General features: G+C 44.0%; 1 protein-coding gene across 1 annotated transcript in view; it reads right to left on the bottom strand.

Annotated features, from left to right (window-relative positions):
• Positions 1-13,610, bottom strand: part of TNFRSF21 (TNF receptor superfamily member 21) — a 65,904-nt gene that overhangs the window by 43,816 nt on the left and 8,478 nt on the right. Inside the window, exons 2-3 of the mRNA XM_047733589.1 lie at positions 3,049-3,697; positions 1,021-1,515 (exon numbers count right to left, since the gene is read on the bottom strand). Coding sequence (XP_047589545.1) covers positions 1,021-1,515; positions 3,049-3,697 — 1,144 coding nt within the window. The remainder of the gene's footprint in view (positions 1-1,020; positions 1,516-3,048; positions 3,698-13,610) is intronic.

The raw sequence follows: 13,610 nt of genomic DNA, 5'->3' as shown, positions 1-13,610 counted from the left end.
TACACATAATGCTGACTTAAATGTGTAAGACCTTTGTGCTTAAATCTTTTTTTACTATTTCTGGTTTATACTTTTATGACAGAGTCACAAAAATTAAGTTACTGGGGCAAAGGGTATAAACATTGTTAAGATTCAATGCAAAAAAAGGTCAAATGACTTTTTTTTAAAAAAATGTGGCCTATGCATTTGTCTTTAAGGAAAAAGGAGACACCTGAAGGGGATTATCAAAACTTGGGGCTGACAGCTCAGGGAGGGTTTAAAGAAAGGGAAGTTACTGCGTCAAGCTCAAACCTGCAGTCTTCAGACCAAATTTCGCTGCGGGACGAGTTCTGTAAGCTGTTGCTTGTCTTCAGAAAAGGAAAAACTGAAATGTCCTGGCCTGTATCAAGGCTGACTGCTGGGCAGAAGATGTAGGGTCCGGCCTCAGATGATAACCAGTATATTAAGCTTAGAGTCTCTACAATCTAAAAGATCTTTCTATCCTCCTGATAGAAATGGGATCCTAAAAATTCAAGGAGGGGAAAAGCACATGTGAGAAAGTGATAGGAATCTCTAAGCAAGGTTCCAATTCAAAAAGGCAGACTTAATTTAAAAAGTTGGATTTTCAGCCCTCTAACTTTTCAGTAGTCTGGTATTGTAGAAGCAAGCTACCCAACAGTAAGAGGAGACGTGGAGTCAGGCCCGTCTGTCCTGAACAAACCACCAGCCTGGGTCAAGGACACTGCCAAACCTCCAGGAACACTACCTCCTCGCTTGTTAAATGACACAGTTGAACAAAGTCCCTAGGTCTCTGGTGTGTCAACAGTCTCCTTTAAATGTGCCAAGGGGAGAAAAGGGCAGAGTGGTTATTCTGCCCATATAGCCAATGCTGACCATGCCACTTTTCATAACACAACTAGATCAAATGGCCTTTGGTGGATAGGAACACCTAGAAGCTTAGCATTTCCCCCTCTTTCTGGCAGCAAGGACTGAGAAAGGAAAGGCAGGGGGATGTGTGAGCAAGGAGAAAAGAAGGCTCACCGTGGCCATTGCAGTAGTAGATCCACTTCTCCCGGTTCTGGGTTGGGGTCGTGGATTTCTTCAGTCCTGCCTTTTCCACAATGGCGCTGGGATCCTGCCGGGGCCCCTTCTTCAGAGTCCTTGAGCTTTTCCGGATACTGCATACCACTATCACCACAAGCACCAGCAGCAGGAAAAGCACAATCATCCAGGGCAAGTGTTCATTGATGTCAAAATGCTTGTGTAAGTTCTGTCTGGGGTGACCCCTCTTGAGACCTTTGATGGGCGTGCTGGACTTCTCACCCCCAGTGGCCTCCATGGACGGCAGCAGCTTCAGGATGTGTCTATGGTGGGGGCCTTGCTGGTGGCTGACTACCTGGAGGTTTGGGAGGGTCTTGTTCACGCCTTCCTCACCCCTCGCTGAGCTTGTGTTGTCGGGGACTGTCCCTTCCTGGATGCCACTCGGTACCTTTGGTCTAACAGAGGCAGAAGAGTTGGATTCTGTTGAGTTCATGCCTAGAAAAAAAGGAGGGGGGAGAGCTTTTCTATATCTGGGGATCTGTATATGCCTCCTCTTCCTGCTCATTGCCAAGCCAGGCCAGATAATGAAAGAAAAGATGAACTTTGGAGCTTAAGAATAAAGTATACTGCACATTTTCGTAAAGACTCTAACAGCACCTTTATGTGGAAGGTAAGAACTAAACTTCAAAGCTAAACTTGCTTCCTCATGGCCAAGTCAACAGCATCTCAGGGACCCACCATCTGAACTCCACAGAAGCTTCCCCTGTGCTTCACACGCAGAGCAGACTCATGTATGCTCAGGGCTCTAGTCAGCTCTTCAAATTGGGTCAATTATTCACAAAACTAGTTCCAATTGAATCCCTTTATTCTTCCTTTCCTGCTTTTGGGCCATTTCAAGATACAATGGTAAAACTGACAATATAACTAAGCTAGGGAAAAGAGCTCAAACTTAAATCCAAATCTGACCAGTAAAAGCTCTGGTGATACCAATCAGTGAATAAAACAAGGCAGGACTTTCTTAGGATTTATTATTAAGAGATAAGTTTTGGGCTGACAGCTTAGTGGACTTCCTTCAGAGAAGCTTCCGCAGTAGTCTTCACTAAGGAGTGTGAGAGCCAGGTATTTCAAGTCCCAAGAGACAGGACCTGGATTGCATCATTCCGTGAGAAAACCTGCACAGGTCATTCCAGCTCTCTGGGCCTGTTTCTTCATTTCAAAATGGCGGTCATAAGGCCCTCCTTACAGAGTTACCATGAAGGTCCAATGTAATCACACATGAATAGTATGCTAGAAAGCACAACTCAAGTTGGCAATCACCTCAAGAAAATTAACCAAAAAGGATTTGGGAAAAAAAGAATAAATTTTATACTCTGCCTGAGACCCAAAATCCTCAAGACAGCTAGGATACTCGATGAAGGGCATAAAATTGAAATCGTTCAAAAAAATTAAACTTATTATTTTCCAGATGTGAATACTAGTTATCTTCAGCAGGCTACAAACGTGTTTGTTTCCCAAAGCTTCTAACTTTCTTTCCCCTTTTTTGCCCCACCTTGGTTCCCATATTTATCCCTCCCTTCCAGGCATCATGGTATTTTCTCCTCCTCTTCCTTCTTTCCTTCTGGCTCTGCCTATCCAGGATTGATTCCATGTTGGAAAGCTTTGAATCTGGAAGGAACCTTGAACATCTAAATCATTCATGTATTTGACAAGTTTGAAACCAGGGCCTGAAGAAGTGACTTACATAAGGTCATGCACTGTCCTTATTTCTCTCAGTTATTTATTTTTTTTAAGCTTGATGTGACCTAGTTTTTAGATATCTGATCCCCCCGAACAGAAAATCTGAGTCTAAATGTTTCTAATACATCCAAAGAAGAAAGATTAAATTAGCCACAAAATGGAGGCCCCTTCTACAAGGGGTGACTTTGGAATATACAAAATGGAGAAAACATCCTTGATACAAGCCCATGTTGGGTAGTTCCATTGGGCTCAAAGACTTTTTCAAATAATTAACACATGAGGTTAAGTTACCTTTGGGAACATAAGTGGAGGAAGGGACTTCATGGGATTCCATGTGCTCCGGGTGTGAAAAGATGGCTGTGCCAGGGGCAGGTGAGGTCGTGCTGGAGGACAGAAGTGGGCCACAGACATTGTCTGCTTCCTTGGTCCCCGGCTTGATCACCACCAGGTTCTGACTCAGACAGTCTGTGTATACTTTGCATTTCATCACACTAGAAGGCACATCAGAGAAGGTACCCCGAGCACACTGCTTACACCGCACATCCTCGGTCTCCGTCCCTTTCTTCCGCACACCCCAACCCACGGGACACACAGTGTGGGGGGCGCAGGTACCATTAAACTGGAACATGCCAGGTGGGCAAGCACATTCTCGGTCAGTCAAGGCAGCACAAGGTAATTTCTCAACCATTGGCCGTGGGCATGGCTGACTACAGTCATGGCATTTCTCTATGCCATTCTCATGCCTGGTAAAGGTCCCCACAGGGCAACTGCTACAGACACGCAGGCTCGTGTTGGTACAGTGCTCAGACACATAGGTTCCTGCCGGACACTTGTCACAGGTTAGCACCTGGCCGGTGGCATGGTCAACATGGCGGTATTTGCCAACAAGATTTGGGGCCTTCGGGTCTGGCTGAGCGGTGGTGATGCTAAGGAATCCGAGCTGAAAGAAAGAAAAGGGGAGGGAAAAGGAACAAAACCGAGAAGGGGTTACACAGGAACAGAGGAGAAGAAAGGATGGAACAATCCCAACACCACCACCATCATTCCCATTAAAGATCTAACCAGTCCTGCAGCCTCCTAATACTACTGAAGCAACACAGTAGAAGGAGAGAAATACTCCAATTCCATCCTGGGGCCTGATCTACTAGCTATGAAGCTTTGGTTTTGTTCCATGACCTTTGCCTCAACTTCCTTCTTTTCTGTCTGTTCAATGGAGCTGAGAATACTGCTCAAATAGATTATAAAATTCAATTGAGAATATGAACATGTAAGCACTTTTCTTTATTTTCAAAATGCTATACAGAGGGTCCTGGCTGGATCAGTTGGTAGAGCATGCGACCCTTGATCTCAGGGTCATGAGTTCAAGCCCCATGTTGGGGACATAGAGCTTACTTAAAAAAAAAAAAATCTTTTTTTTTCAAAGTTAAAATTTTTTTAAAAAATTGATGCATAGAAGAGAAAAATCCTAATGCAAGAAGAAAATAACTTGCTGAGTAGCTGTCTTCCTTCCCATGGTGCAAATGCTGTCATTTCTTAGTACCAGGATGAAGTAATGGAGAAGTGGGATGGAATACGGTCAGGCTGCTTCTGCTAGAGCACCAGATTACGCACATGGACTTCAGTGATAATGTCGGAGTTTTTCAAAGGTTTTGTCTATGCAAAGCCAAACATCTTTCAGTTTTGGTTTTGTTTTACTTGCAAAACAGAGGCAGGCCCTTGGAATTCTTAATTTTCTTTAAACAACAGTGTTGTTGCTTTTAGAGGTATATCCTGTTCGCTCAGCCCCTAAAGGCCATGGTCACACTGGAACATGGACCTGCAGACACCTAGGAGGTCCGGGCACAAAGCTGGCCCCAACAGGGACTCCACCCAAGTAAATTTAATTCATAGGACAGAAACTTCTCCCAGCTAGACAGGATTTTATAGTACCTTCCCAACTGAAAAGTTGGGAGATAGGAAATTATATTTGTGGTAGTAAATCCTGAGGTCCCTCTGAGGGCGGGGGGAAAATGTTTAAGAATGAATATTGAGAGAGAGTTTTTCTGCATGAATGAAGATTGAGAGGTTCCAACGGGGAAGTTTCCATGGTCTTCTACAAAATGGAGAATGGTTCTGTGTCAAGAAAATAGTGGCCATGGGGTGCCTGGGTGGCTCAGTGGGTTAAAGCCTCTGCCTTCGGCCCAGGTCATGATCCCAGGATCCTGGGATGGAGCCCCGAATTGGGCTCTCTCCTCAGCAGGGAGCCTGCTTCCCCACCCCCGTCTGCCTACTTGTGATCTGTCTCTCAAATAAATAAATAAAATCTTTAAAAAAAGAAAATAGTGGCCACCCTGTACAGTCAGATGTCCGTCAGGGCAAGCTCCTTCCAAATTAGTACCAGGAACTAACAGAATAAAACAAGAATCTCTTCCAAAATTGATCAGAGCTCCCGTCTTGTTAGCACTTTGAAAGTTAACCCAAGATTCAGTTCCCCTCCACCTCAAAATTTAACAATTTGAGTCAAAAGTATCTCCCTTGAAGTCCCTTATCCTGTCTCATACCTGCCTCCAGTTAAACAATACCAAAAACAAATTTCTGGCTTGCGAGAATCTATTCATCCTTTCCTTAATGTGTGACACACAAAAAAGGGCTAGTGGTTGATTTTTCTCAGTGAGAAACTTAATGGCATTTTGGACTGAAGGAAAAAAAAAATCTCGTTTGATAATGGTAAATTTTGTACTATCTCCCCTTTCTGCTTTCTGGCTTTCTTTCCTGTTCTTGGTCCCTCAATTTCCAAAATGAGCCCAGCCACCCTCTTCTGCATCTGGCAGGTGTACTAGATGGAGGGCACAAAGCCACCGCCGTCATGTGGAGCCCAGTTCCATTTGGCAAGCACCTAAGGAAAATCTCCTCCCAGTCTCCTTGATGTTAAGGACCCCCCAGGAGGTCGCAAAAGGGCCCCTGTTCCGTATTTCTCCAAATTCCTTCCCATCTAGTTTCTAAGTGCAAAAGCACTTTGAGATGGCCACAGGGTTCTAGAATTTGAAAGATGTATAAATAACCTAAATGGCAGGTTATTACACTTGTGCAAGCGAGTTAAAAGCAGAGAAGGTAACGGGAGATCTGGTCAGAGGGTAGAGGTCGGGGACAAACATCACCCTGCTTTGCTGTGGGCTCTGAGTCTGGCCCCCTACCTGTGCTGGAGGCTGGGAGTCAGCCAGGTACACACCCCCAGCACAGGGTGGTGGTGAACAGCACCATGTGTGCACTTGTGTGTGTGTGTGTATGTGCTTTGAGTGTGCATGTGTGCACGTGCACATGCCCAAGCATAAGGTTGGGGCTTGTCTTCCTGCAGCTTCCCTTCTTTCCCCAGGGCACACACTTGTTGGGGATCCATCAGCCCCCCCAACTACCAAATTACCAGAAGTCCCCGCAGCAGCACACAAAACCCACCTCCAAATCCCACAGCACCCACACTCTTCCCCGCTCATTAAGCAAGATTTATCAGTTCCTGCTTCATTTAAAAATAACCAATCAAGTTTAAAAATCTTTTTAAAAAAATGTTCCCTACAGAGGCCCCTGCGTGGCTCAGTGGGTTGAAGCCTCTGCCTTCGGCTCGGGTCATGATCCCAGGGTCCTGGAATCGAGCCCCGCATTGGGCTCTCTGCTCAGTGGGGGGCCTGCTTCCTCCTCTCTCTCTGCCTGCCTCTCTGCCTGCTTGTGATCTTTCTCTCTGTGTAAAATAAATAAATAAAATCTTAAGAAAAAAAAATGTTCCCTACAAAATGTAAAAAACAAGTTTAGATGATACCTAAAAGCAAATGTTAGGAAGACTCCTGAATCAGGAGACACAGTCATTGAAAACTTCAAGAGAGGGAAACAGAGCACTTGAGGCTGGTTCCACCAAATGAAGATCTTTAATTCTCTCATTTGTACATAGGCAGACAAACTAAATCAAAGATTCACCCCAAAGCCTCAGGCTTCAAACACAGTATCAAAGCAGTTACCTGGGAAGCTTTTAAAAAAAACATCCGTATCCCCAGTCTCACCATCTGCGACTACTGTGGGTCTGCAATAGAGCTGGGAATATATTTTGTTTCTAAGCTTTCTAAGTGATTCTGATGCCCTGGCCAAGTTTTGGCCTCCATGAACTAAGGCAGGACCCCTCTGGCTCTAATCTTCCCTGATTCTTAGAACTCCTCTGGAGAACCCCCAGTTCCAACGTCAGTCTTTTTCTTTTTCTCCTACCCAACCTGCTATACTTTTTACTGTTTCAACAACAAAAATCAACCTTCTTGGAACAATTCCAACGATTATAAAATTGAGTAAAATGCTTAAGTCTCTACCTAAACCCCACTCCTCCTCAGAGAAACTCACAGGTAATTTTAGTGTGTATCTTCCCAGACCTTTACCTGAGCTTTCACACATAATACATACCCCTGAACTTCAAGTTGGCCGTTTCCATTACCTTTGGGTTTGCTTTGTCTCACATACCGAAAAGGAACAGGCCATACAAACTGCTCTGTGATTTGCTATTGTTCATCACTGGAATCCTTCCCTATCAGAATACAAAGTCTATTTTATTCCTTATAATGGGCCAAGTTCTCTTCAACAGGATGGCTGCATCTTAATGTAGAGATTTTTTCCGACTGAGAACATTTGTCAGGGTATCCATACATTCTTCTACATTCCATATTCCTCTCTTTGCCTTCCCACTCCACACCCCAATTTCCTTTCTCTGTCTTTCCCATCCCAAGTAACAGATACCACCATGCTGCTCTCAGTCTTTCAAGAATCACTTCCTTCAAGGACAAAAGAAACCTCCATATAACCCACACCTTGGAAGCTCTCACTCACACCCCTCCTCCCTATTAAGATGAGTCTACTGTATTAGTATTCGCAGCCTCTGGGAGGACCAGAACTGAATAAGAAAGAATACTTGGGCAAAGATTTAGAAAACAGAAGACGCGTTTTTGTCCAGGCTCTGCCTTAAGATCAGTTGGACCTTGTCTTACTTGCATGTAAAATTAGTATGTTGGACTAGGTCATACTGAACTCGAACCTTCAAGGTATCTATGACTATTGGTATGGTTCCACCTTCTCCACAAAGGCTTTACAATTCATCCTAGACACCCAGATTCCAAGCAGATGAGTAAACTCTTTCTCACATTTCCTGTTTCTATTCTTCATTTTGGTGCCTAATTACATCTTGCTGATAATGTTTGTTGATGGCCTCACAGGTGCATATATTTATCTTCCCATAATGATTATAAGCAGCTCAAGGCCAGGGACAACCAGGTAGATTGCATTTCCTTTCTTGCCCAACCACCTCAATAATGAAGACCATAGAAATCATAAACAAAGCAGCCTGGGGTCACCAAACGAAATCCCATGTGCCCTTATTCTTGTAAATAAGTTTTATTGGAATGCAGCCATTCATTTAAGTATCACCTATAGCTGCTTTCACACTACAATGGCAGAGCTGACTAGTTGCAAAAGAGACCATATGGCTCACAGATCTAAAATATTTATTATCTGGCCCTTTACAGAAAAAAAAAAAAAAAGCCAGCCAATACCTGCTCTGAGTAGTCCAAAGAAATGTCAAAAAGTACCAGGACCAGGAGCCCATTCATTCAAAGGAACCCTCAGCCCTCCTCTAGAGTCTACCAATAGGTATTGAGTTCTTGGCTTCCTTTATTGGCATTCCAACTCACACACCAAATCTGATCCTTTTATCCCCTGCTTAAAACTCACTGGCTTTGCATAGGACTTAAGATGAAATGCAAACTCTTCCAGGGAAAGATCCTCCTTGCCCTCCTTTTCCTAACTTGAAACAGGTTTCCCATTCTCCCCTCCCTTTTCTTCCCCTACATCTACCATCATTTTGTAGTTGTACATTATCGGTGTGCTGTGCATTCCCATCTGGACTGCAAACTCTGTGAGGGCAAGGAGTCTATTTTACGTACTGATGCTATCCAAGTTCCCACAGCCAGTACCCAACTCGTGATCTACCTGACAAGTCTTTCTTGACTGAATGAATGGATTTTCAGACCGTAAATAATCAGGAGCAACAAATTAAAGGGTGATGGCAGAAGAGGTTGCTGGAGTACAGGTATAAGAGCAAGTGTGAGAAAACCAAAATGCCTCCACAGTGTAACCATAATAATTCAAGGGGTAAAGCTGCCTGGCACCCTTCAGTAGAAGGCCAAACAGTGTGTTTCACCTTCAAACACCCTAAGGCCACATCACTGTTTTAATAGAACCATAACTGGTGTACAAGAATTACACTCAGCAGGGTGCTTTCGATGACAAGCACATGTAATGAAAAATTTAAAACATCCCCCCCTCATCCTGTAAGAAATGACACTAACTTGTTACTTGTAATTGTGAGAAATATAATGAGATTATTCTTCAGAAGTCATTTATGTTCCGTCCTGGTTTAAACTTCAGTTATTTGGAAAATTTGATTTATCCAGGACAACTGATTTCACGGACAACAATGGATAAACCACTAAATATCAGTGTGCCATCCCAAACTCTACAGGATATAGGAGGGCTCTAAATACTTGTTCAGCAACCAAAAGGTAAACACCAGGACAAAGCAAATTTCAAAAGAAAGAAGAGGTAGCTCTAGAATGACCAGCTATAAAGGCAGGAAGACAGACTGTGAGTTTGCTACAGAAAATGTTTAATGGTGCATAAAACTAATATTTTAAGAGGGATCTCAGTTACTGTGATATTATAACAAAGATAAGGCAAGCAAATTATTCCTGAGACGTGACCATAAAATATGCCCACTGATGATCAAAAGGCAAAAGCCAGGCAGAGCGAGGCACCCCCAGAATATCTGGCCATTTTATTATGAGAATCTCATTAAATTTACAATAACAAGACCTGGACTGCTAGGAGTTCTCCAGATTCGAAGGGAAAAGAGAAGGGTACAAAAAGGAAAACTCCAAGGGTAAAAGCTTCCCCAAAACACAGACCACACTGTTCCTAGGTATGTTATATAAATTTGGTCAGATCTTGCATTTCCTATTATCTTCCGACTTTAAAAAAAAAAAAAAAAAGTCTTCTGTTGCTAAGGCAAAAGCAGGGACTGCTGTTAATGCCAGAGAATATAAAGAACGCCAAGGCTAGAATGTGCTGACTCCAGGACCGGAAGGAGGCAAGCTCAGGGCACACTGGGAAAAGGAAAAAAACAGGCACAACTTAACCCAGACGCTGTCTTCCCGGGAACCTGCAAGGCAGAGGAGCATGCGCACCCGGCACGGAGTCCTGGGATCACAGACTTCGTCCTTCCGCCCATGCCCACCGCTACTTCTATAAGCTAAGACCCCCACTTACATGGAGAAGCCACGTTATAAACAAGACAGCCATAAAGCTTTGGGGGAAATACTCTTCTGTGCTAAGAATTTATACAATCTTTCTATAAGCCAAGGCAAAACTACCACCACCAGCCAGCGCAGCAGTTCCGCCAAGAAAGCATCAACAAAACCTCTTTTAGCCTGGCGTGTGCTCGGCAGGCTCTGCCTACCAGGTCCTAGCTGGGCGATGTTGGGGAGTGACCCAACCCGTGTCTCCGTTTCCTCATCAGTAGAGTATAGACAATGGTAATACCCACCCTCCTAAGATTGTTTTCAGAACTATTAAGATAGGTGAAGCACGTGGGACATGCGTGACACAAGTCCCCTATAGTTTAGTTATTTCAATGATCACTCCTTCTTAGCATATTACTGTAGTGTAGCTTCATTCCCTTGGGATTAGGCAATCTTTTTTTTTTTTTTTTTTTTTAGATTAGTGTTTTTGTTTGAGAGAGAGTGTGAGAGAGCGAGAGAGAAGCAGACTCCCCGCTGAACAGGGACCCCAACTCTGTCTTGATGCCAGGACCCTGGGGTGATGAACTGAGCCCAAAGCAGACCCTTCACTGACCGAGCCACACAGGTGCCAGGGATTGGGCAATCTTTTAAAACACCCCAATTAAAATGCAAATGTCCAATTCCCGAGAAGTGTATCAGAGACTCCAAATTTATAAAGCTATTGCCCTAAAACATCCCGTACTAGACTTGGAGCATTCTACAAAACAAAACAAAATACAGACTGCACGGTGATGAGTTAAAAGACAAACAAGGGCCAACCAACACTTCAAAAAACGGCTAACAAGGGTGGAGCAGTCAAGCGACTGACTCCGGATTTTGGGTCGGGTCAGGATCTCAGGGTCATGGGATCAAGCCTGGCGCAGGGCTCTGCGCTCAGCGTGGTGTGTGCTTGTCTTTCTCCCTTTGTTCCGCTCTCTGGATCTCTCTTTCTCAAAAAAATAAATAAGTAAAACCTTCAAGAAAGGCTTAACATATAAACAACATGTAGCAAATGAGAAAGAACAAGAGAGAAGAAAGGATTTCCTACTGACAAAGTACACTCGAAACAAATGGAGCAGAATCTCAGCAAGCACTTTCCGGAGAGAGTTTTCCTGACTGAGTCCCACAGGATGCTGAGGACCCCTGGTACAAACACTGGCGAACACACTCCCCCCACATGCCTGCGTTTTTATAGCCCGCAAGCGAAGAATGACTTTTACATTTTAAACAGTTGCAGCAGGGGGTGGGAATCAAACGAAGAATAAAATTTGGGGACACGTGGCAATCTGAAATTCAGATTCCGGGCTCCACAAATAAAATTTTATTGGAACACAGCCACGCCCCTTCTTTTAGGTACTGCCCAGCGCAGTGTTCAAAGTACAAAGGCGGAGGTGAGCAGTTTCCACAGAGATCACATGGCCCGCAAAGTCAAAAATACTACCTAACTCTTTACAGATAAATTCTACCAAGCCCTGGCCTACAAGTTGAGGAAAGGCTTCTGACGGTAGCCCTCAGAGAGGCACAATTAACATTAGCTGTTAAGGGGCTGATAGCTCCAGGAGGCCCAGCAGGGGAGCTGCAGAAAACAGTGACTTTGTTGACTCCAGCATCTCCCCAGCATATTTGGCCATGCAATCCTCTACTCGTGCAAGATGTATGAACATCCTGCAGAACACACGGACCCAGCTTCCACCACCAACACAATGCGGACGGCCAGAAAAGTCAACGAACCCAACATTAAAAAGATCAGGACCTACTTTAAAAAAATGTATATCCTATACAGCTACTAAAAGCTTATTACAAAAATGTTCAGGAGGTTAACATAAATTCCACTCAATAGTTGAGACAGAGGGCAACGTGAGTAATCACAAAGGTAATTATCACATGGATAAACTTAGGACATCCCTAGCAACTCATGAGATGTACATGGGCACAACCAAGGACCCTTACCTATCTATATTAAAGCAGCCTAAATAAATGAAAATTATAAACTCCAATGCTGGCAGCCTTGTGGGTTAGAAGGCACATTTATGGTTCTGGTGGCAGTCTAAATTAATTCAGTCTTTCTAAAAACAATCTGGCAATGTGCTGCTAGAGCCATAAAACCATTCATTCATTTCCCGTGACCCAGCATCCATTTTGGGCAATATACCCCAAAATATCTCACTTCTGGGAACAACCCAAAAGGCACAAGAGCGAGTGATCTGTACAGAGACAACTTCATCAGTGCTGCCAGCCTGCAGAACAATGACAACCCAAGTGTCCGACAAGAGCAGGATGGCTCCACACACCCACCACCAACCCAGGGAAGAGGACATGGCAGGCCTGAAGCTTGAACTACAGGAATCACAGGCACCTCAAATTAGTAACACGCACGCAAACTCTGGGGTCCCCAAGCCCACCCACCCTTTCCCCAGCTTTGGCCTTCATAGTAATCAGACCACCAGCTCAGGAACCAGGGAATCAGCCTTGACTACCAAGTGAAAGTGGTCATGCTCTCCCTCAACTCCTGCCCTCTCACGTCTCACCAGCAGTAGACCTTGTTCAAAACCTTTAAAATCTATCTAGTAATCCCCACCTTCACTGCTACTCCCCCAACAGAACCATCATCTCCCCCGACTCTGAGCTAACTGCACAAGAATTCAATTGGCCTCCTGCATCTCCACTTCCCCTTTCAAATCCATTCTCCACTGAACTGCCGGAGGGATCTTTAAAAAAAAAAAAAAAAAATCTTATTAAAACCATATTATATGGGCGCCTGGGTAGCTCAGTTGGTGAAGCATCTGCCTTCGGCTCAGGTCATGATCCAGGGTCCTGGGATAGAGCCCTGCATCGGGCTCTCTGCTCTGTAGGGAGCCAGCTTCCCCCTCCCCCTCTGTCTGCCTTTCTGCCTACTTGTGATCTCTCTCTCCCTGCCAAATAAATAAATAAAATCTCTAAAAAAAAAAAAAAAAAAAAAAAAAAACCTTGAAAAAATAAAATAAAAATAAAAATAAAATCATATTATAACCTTGCCTACAATTGTACACCCAACAACATCCTGACATGTTCAGGCCTCTAAAAGTCTTGTCCTATCTGGCCCCTGCCTACTGTGCAACTTCAATACACAGTCCTTTTGCCCCCATTTGCTGAGCTCCAACGGCGGTGGCCTTCTTTCTACTCTCTGAGTACGTAGGTTCTGGCCCACTGCACATGCTGTTCCTTCTCACTGGCATACTCTTCCTTCTGCTCTTCTAGAACATCACCCTTTCTCTCATCCCCGATAAACTATTAACTCCAAAAGGGAAGGACCACGAGGGGCCTTTTACTATCATATACCCAAAGTCTAGCAATGCCTGACACTTTGCGAAGTAATTTAGCAATGCACCAGAAATATTTATTAAACTGAATGAAAAATATATCTCTATAAGATAAAATAGCTACATAAAGAAAAGCAGCAAGCTTTTTCTTGCTACAAGCTAAACGCTACAAGCAAGCATGTAGACATTAGTTTTTACCATAAACAAATGTTTGTGT

The sequence above is a fragment of the Lutra lutra genome, chromosome 6, assembly GCF_902655055.1.
Source record: "Lutra lutra chromosome 6, mLutLut1.2, whole genome shotgun sequence".
Classification (NCBI taxonomy): Eukaryota; Metazoa; Chordata; class Mammalia; order Carnivora; family Mustelidae; genus Lutra; species Lutra lutra.
The sequence above is the reverse complement of the archived record's forward strand: the minus strand, read 5'-3'. Positions and strand labels throughout refer to the sequence as shown.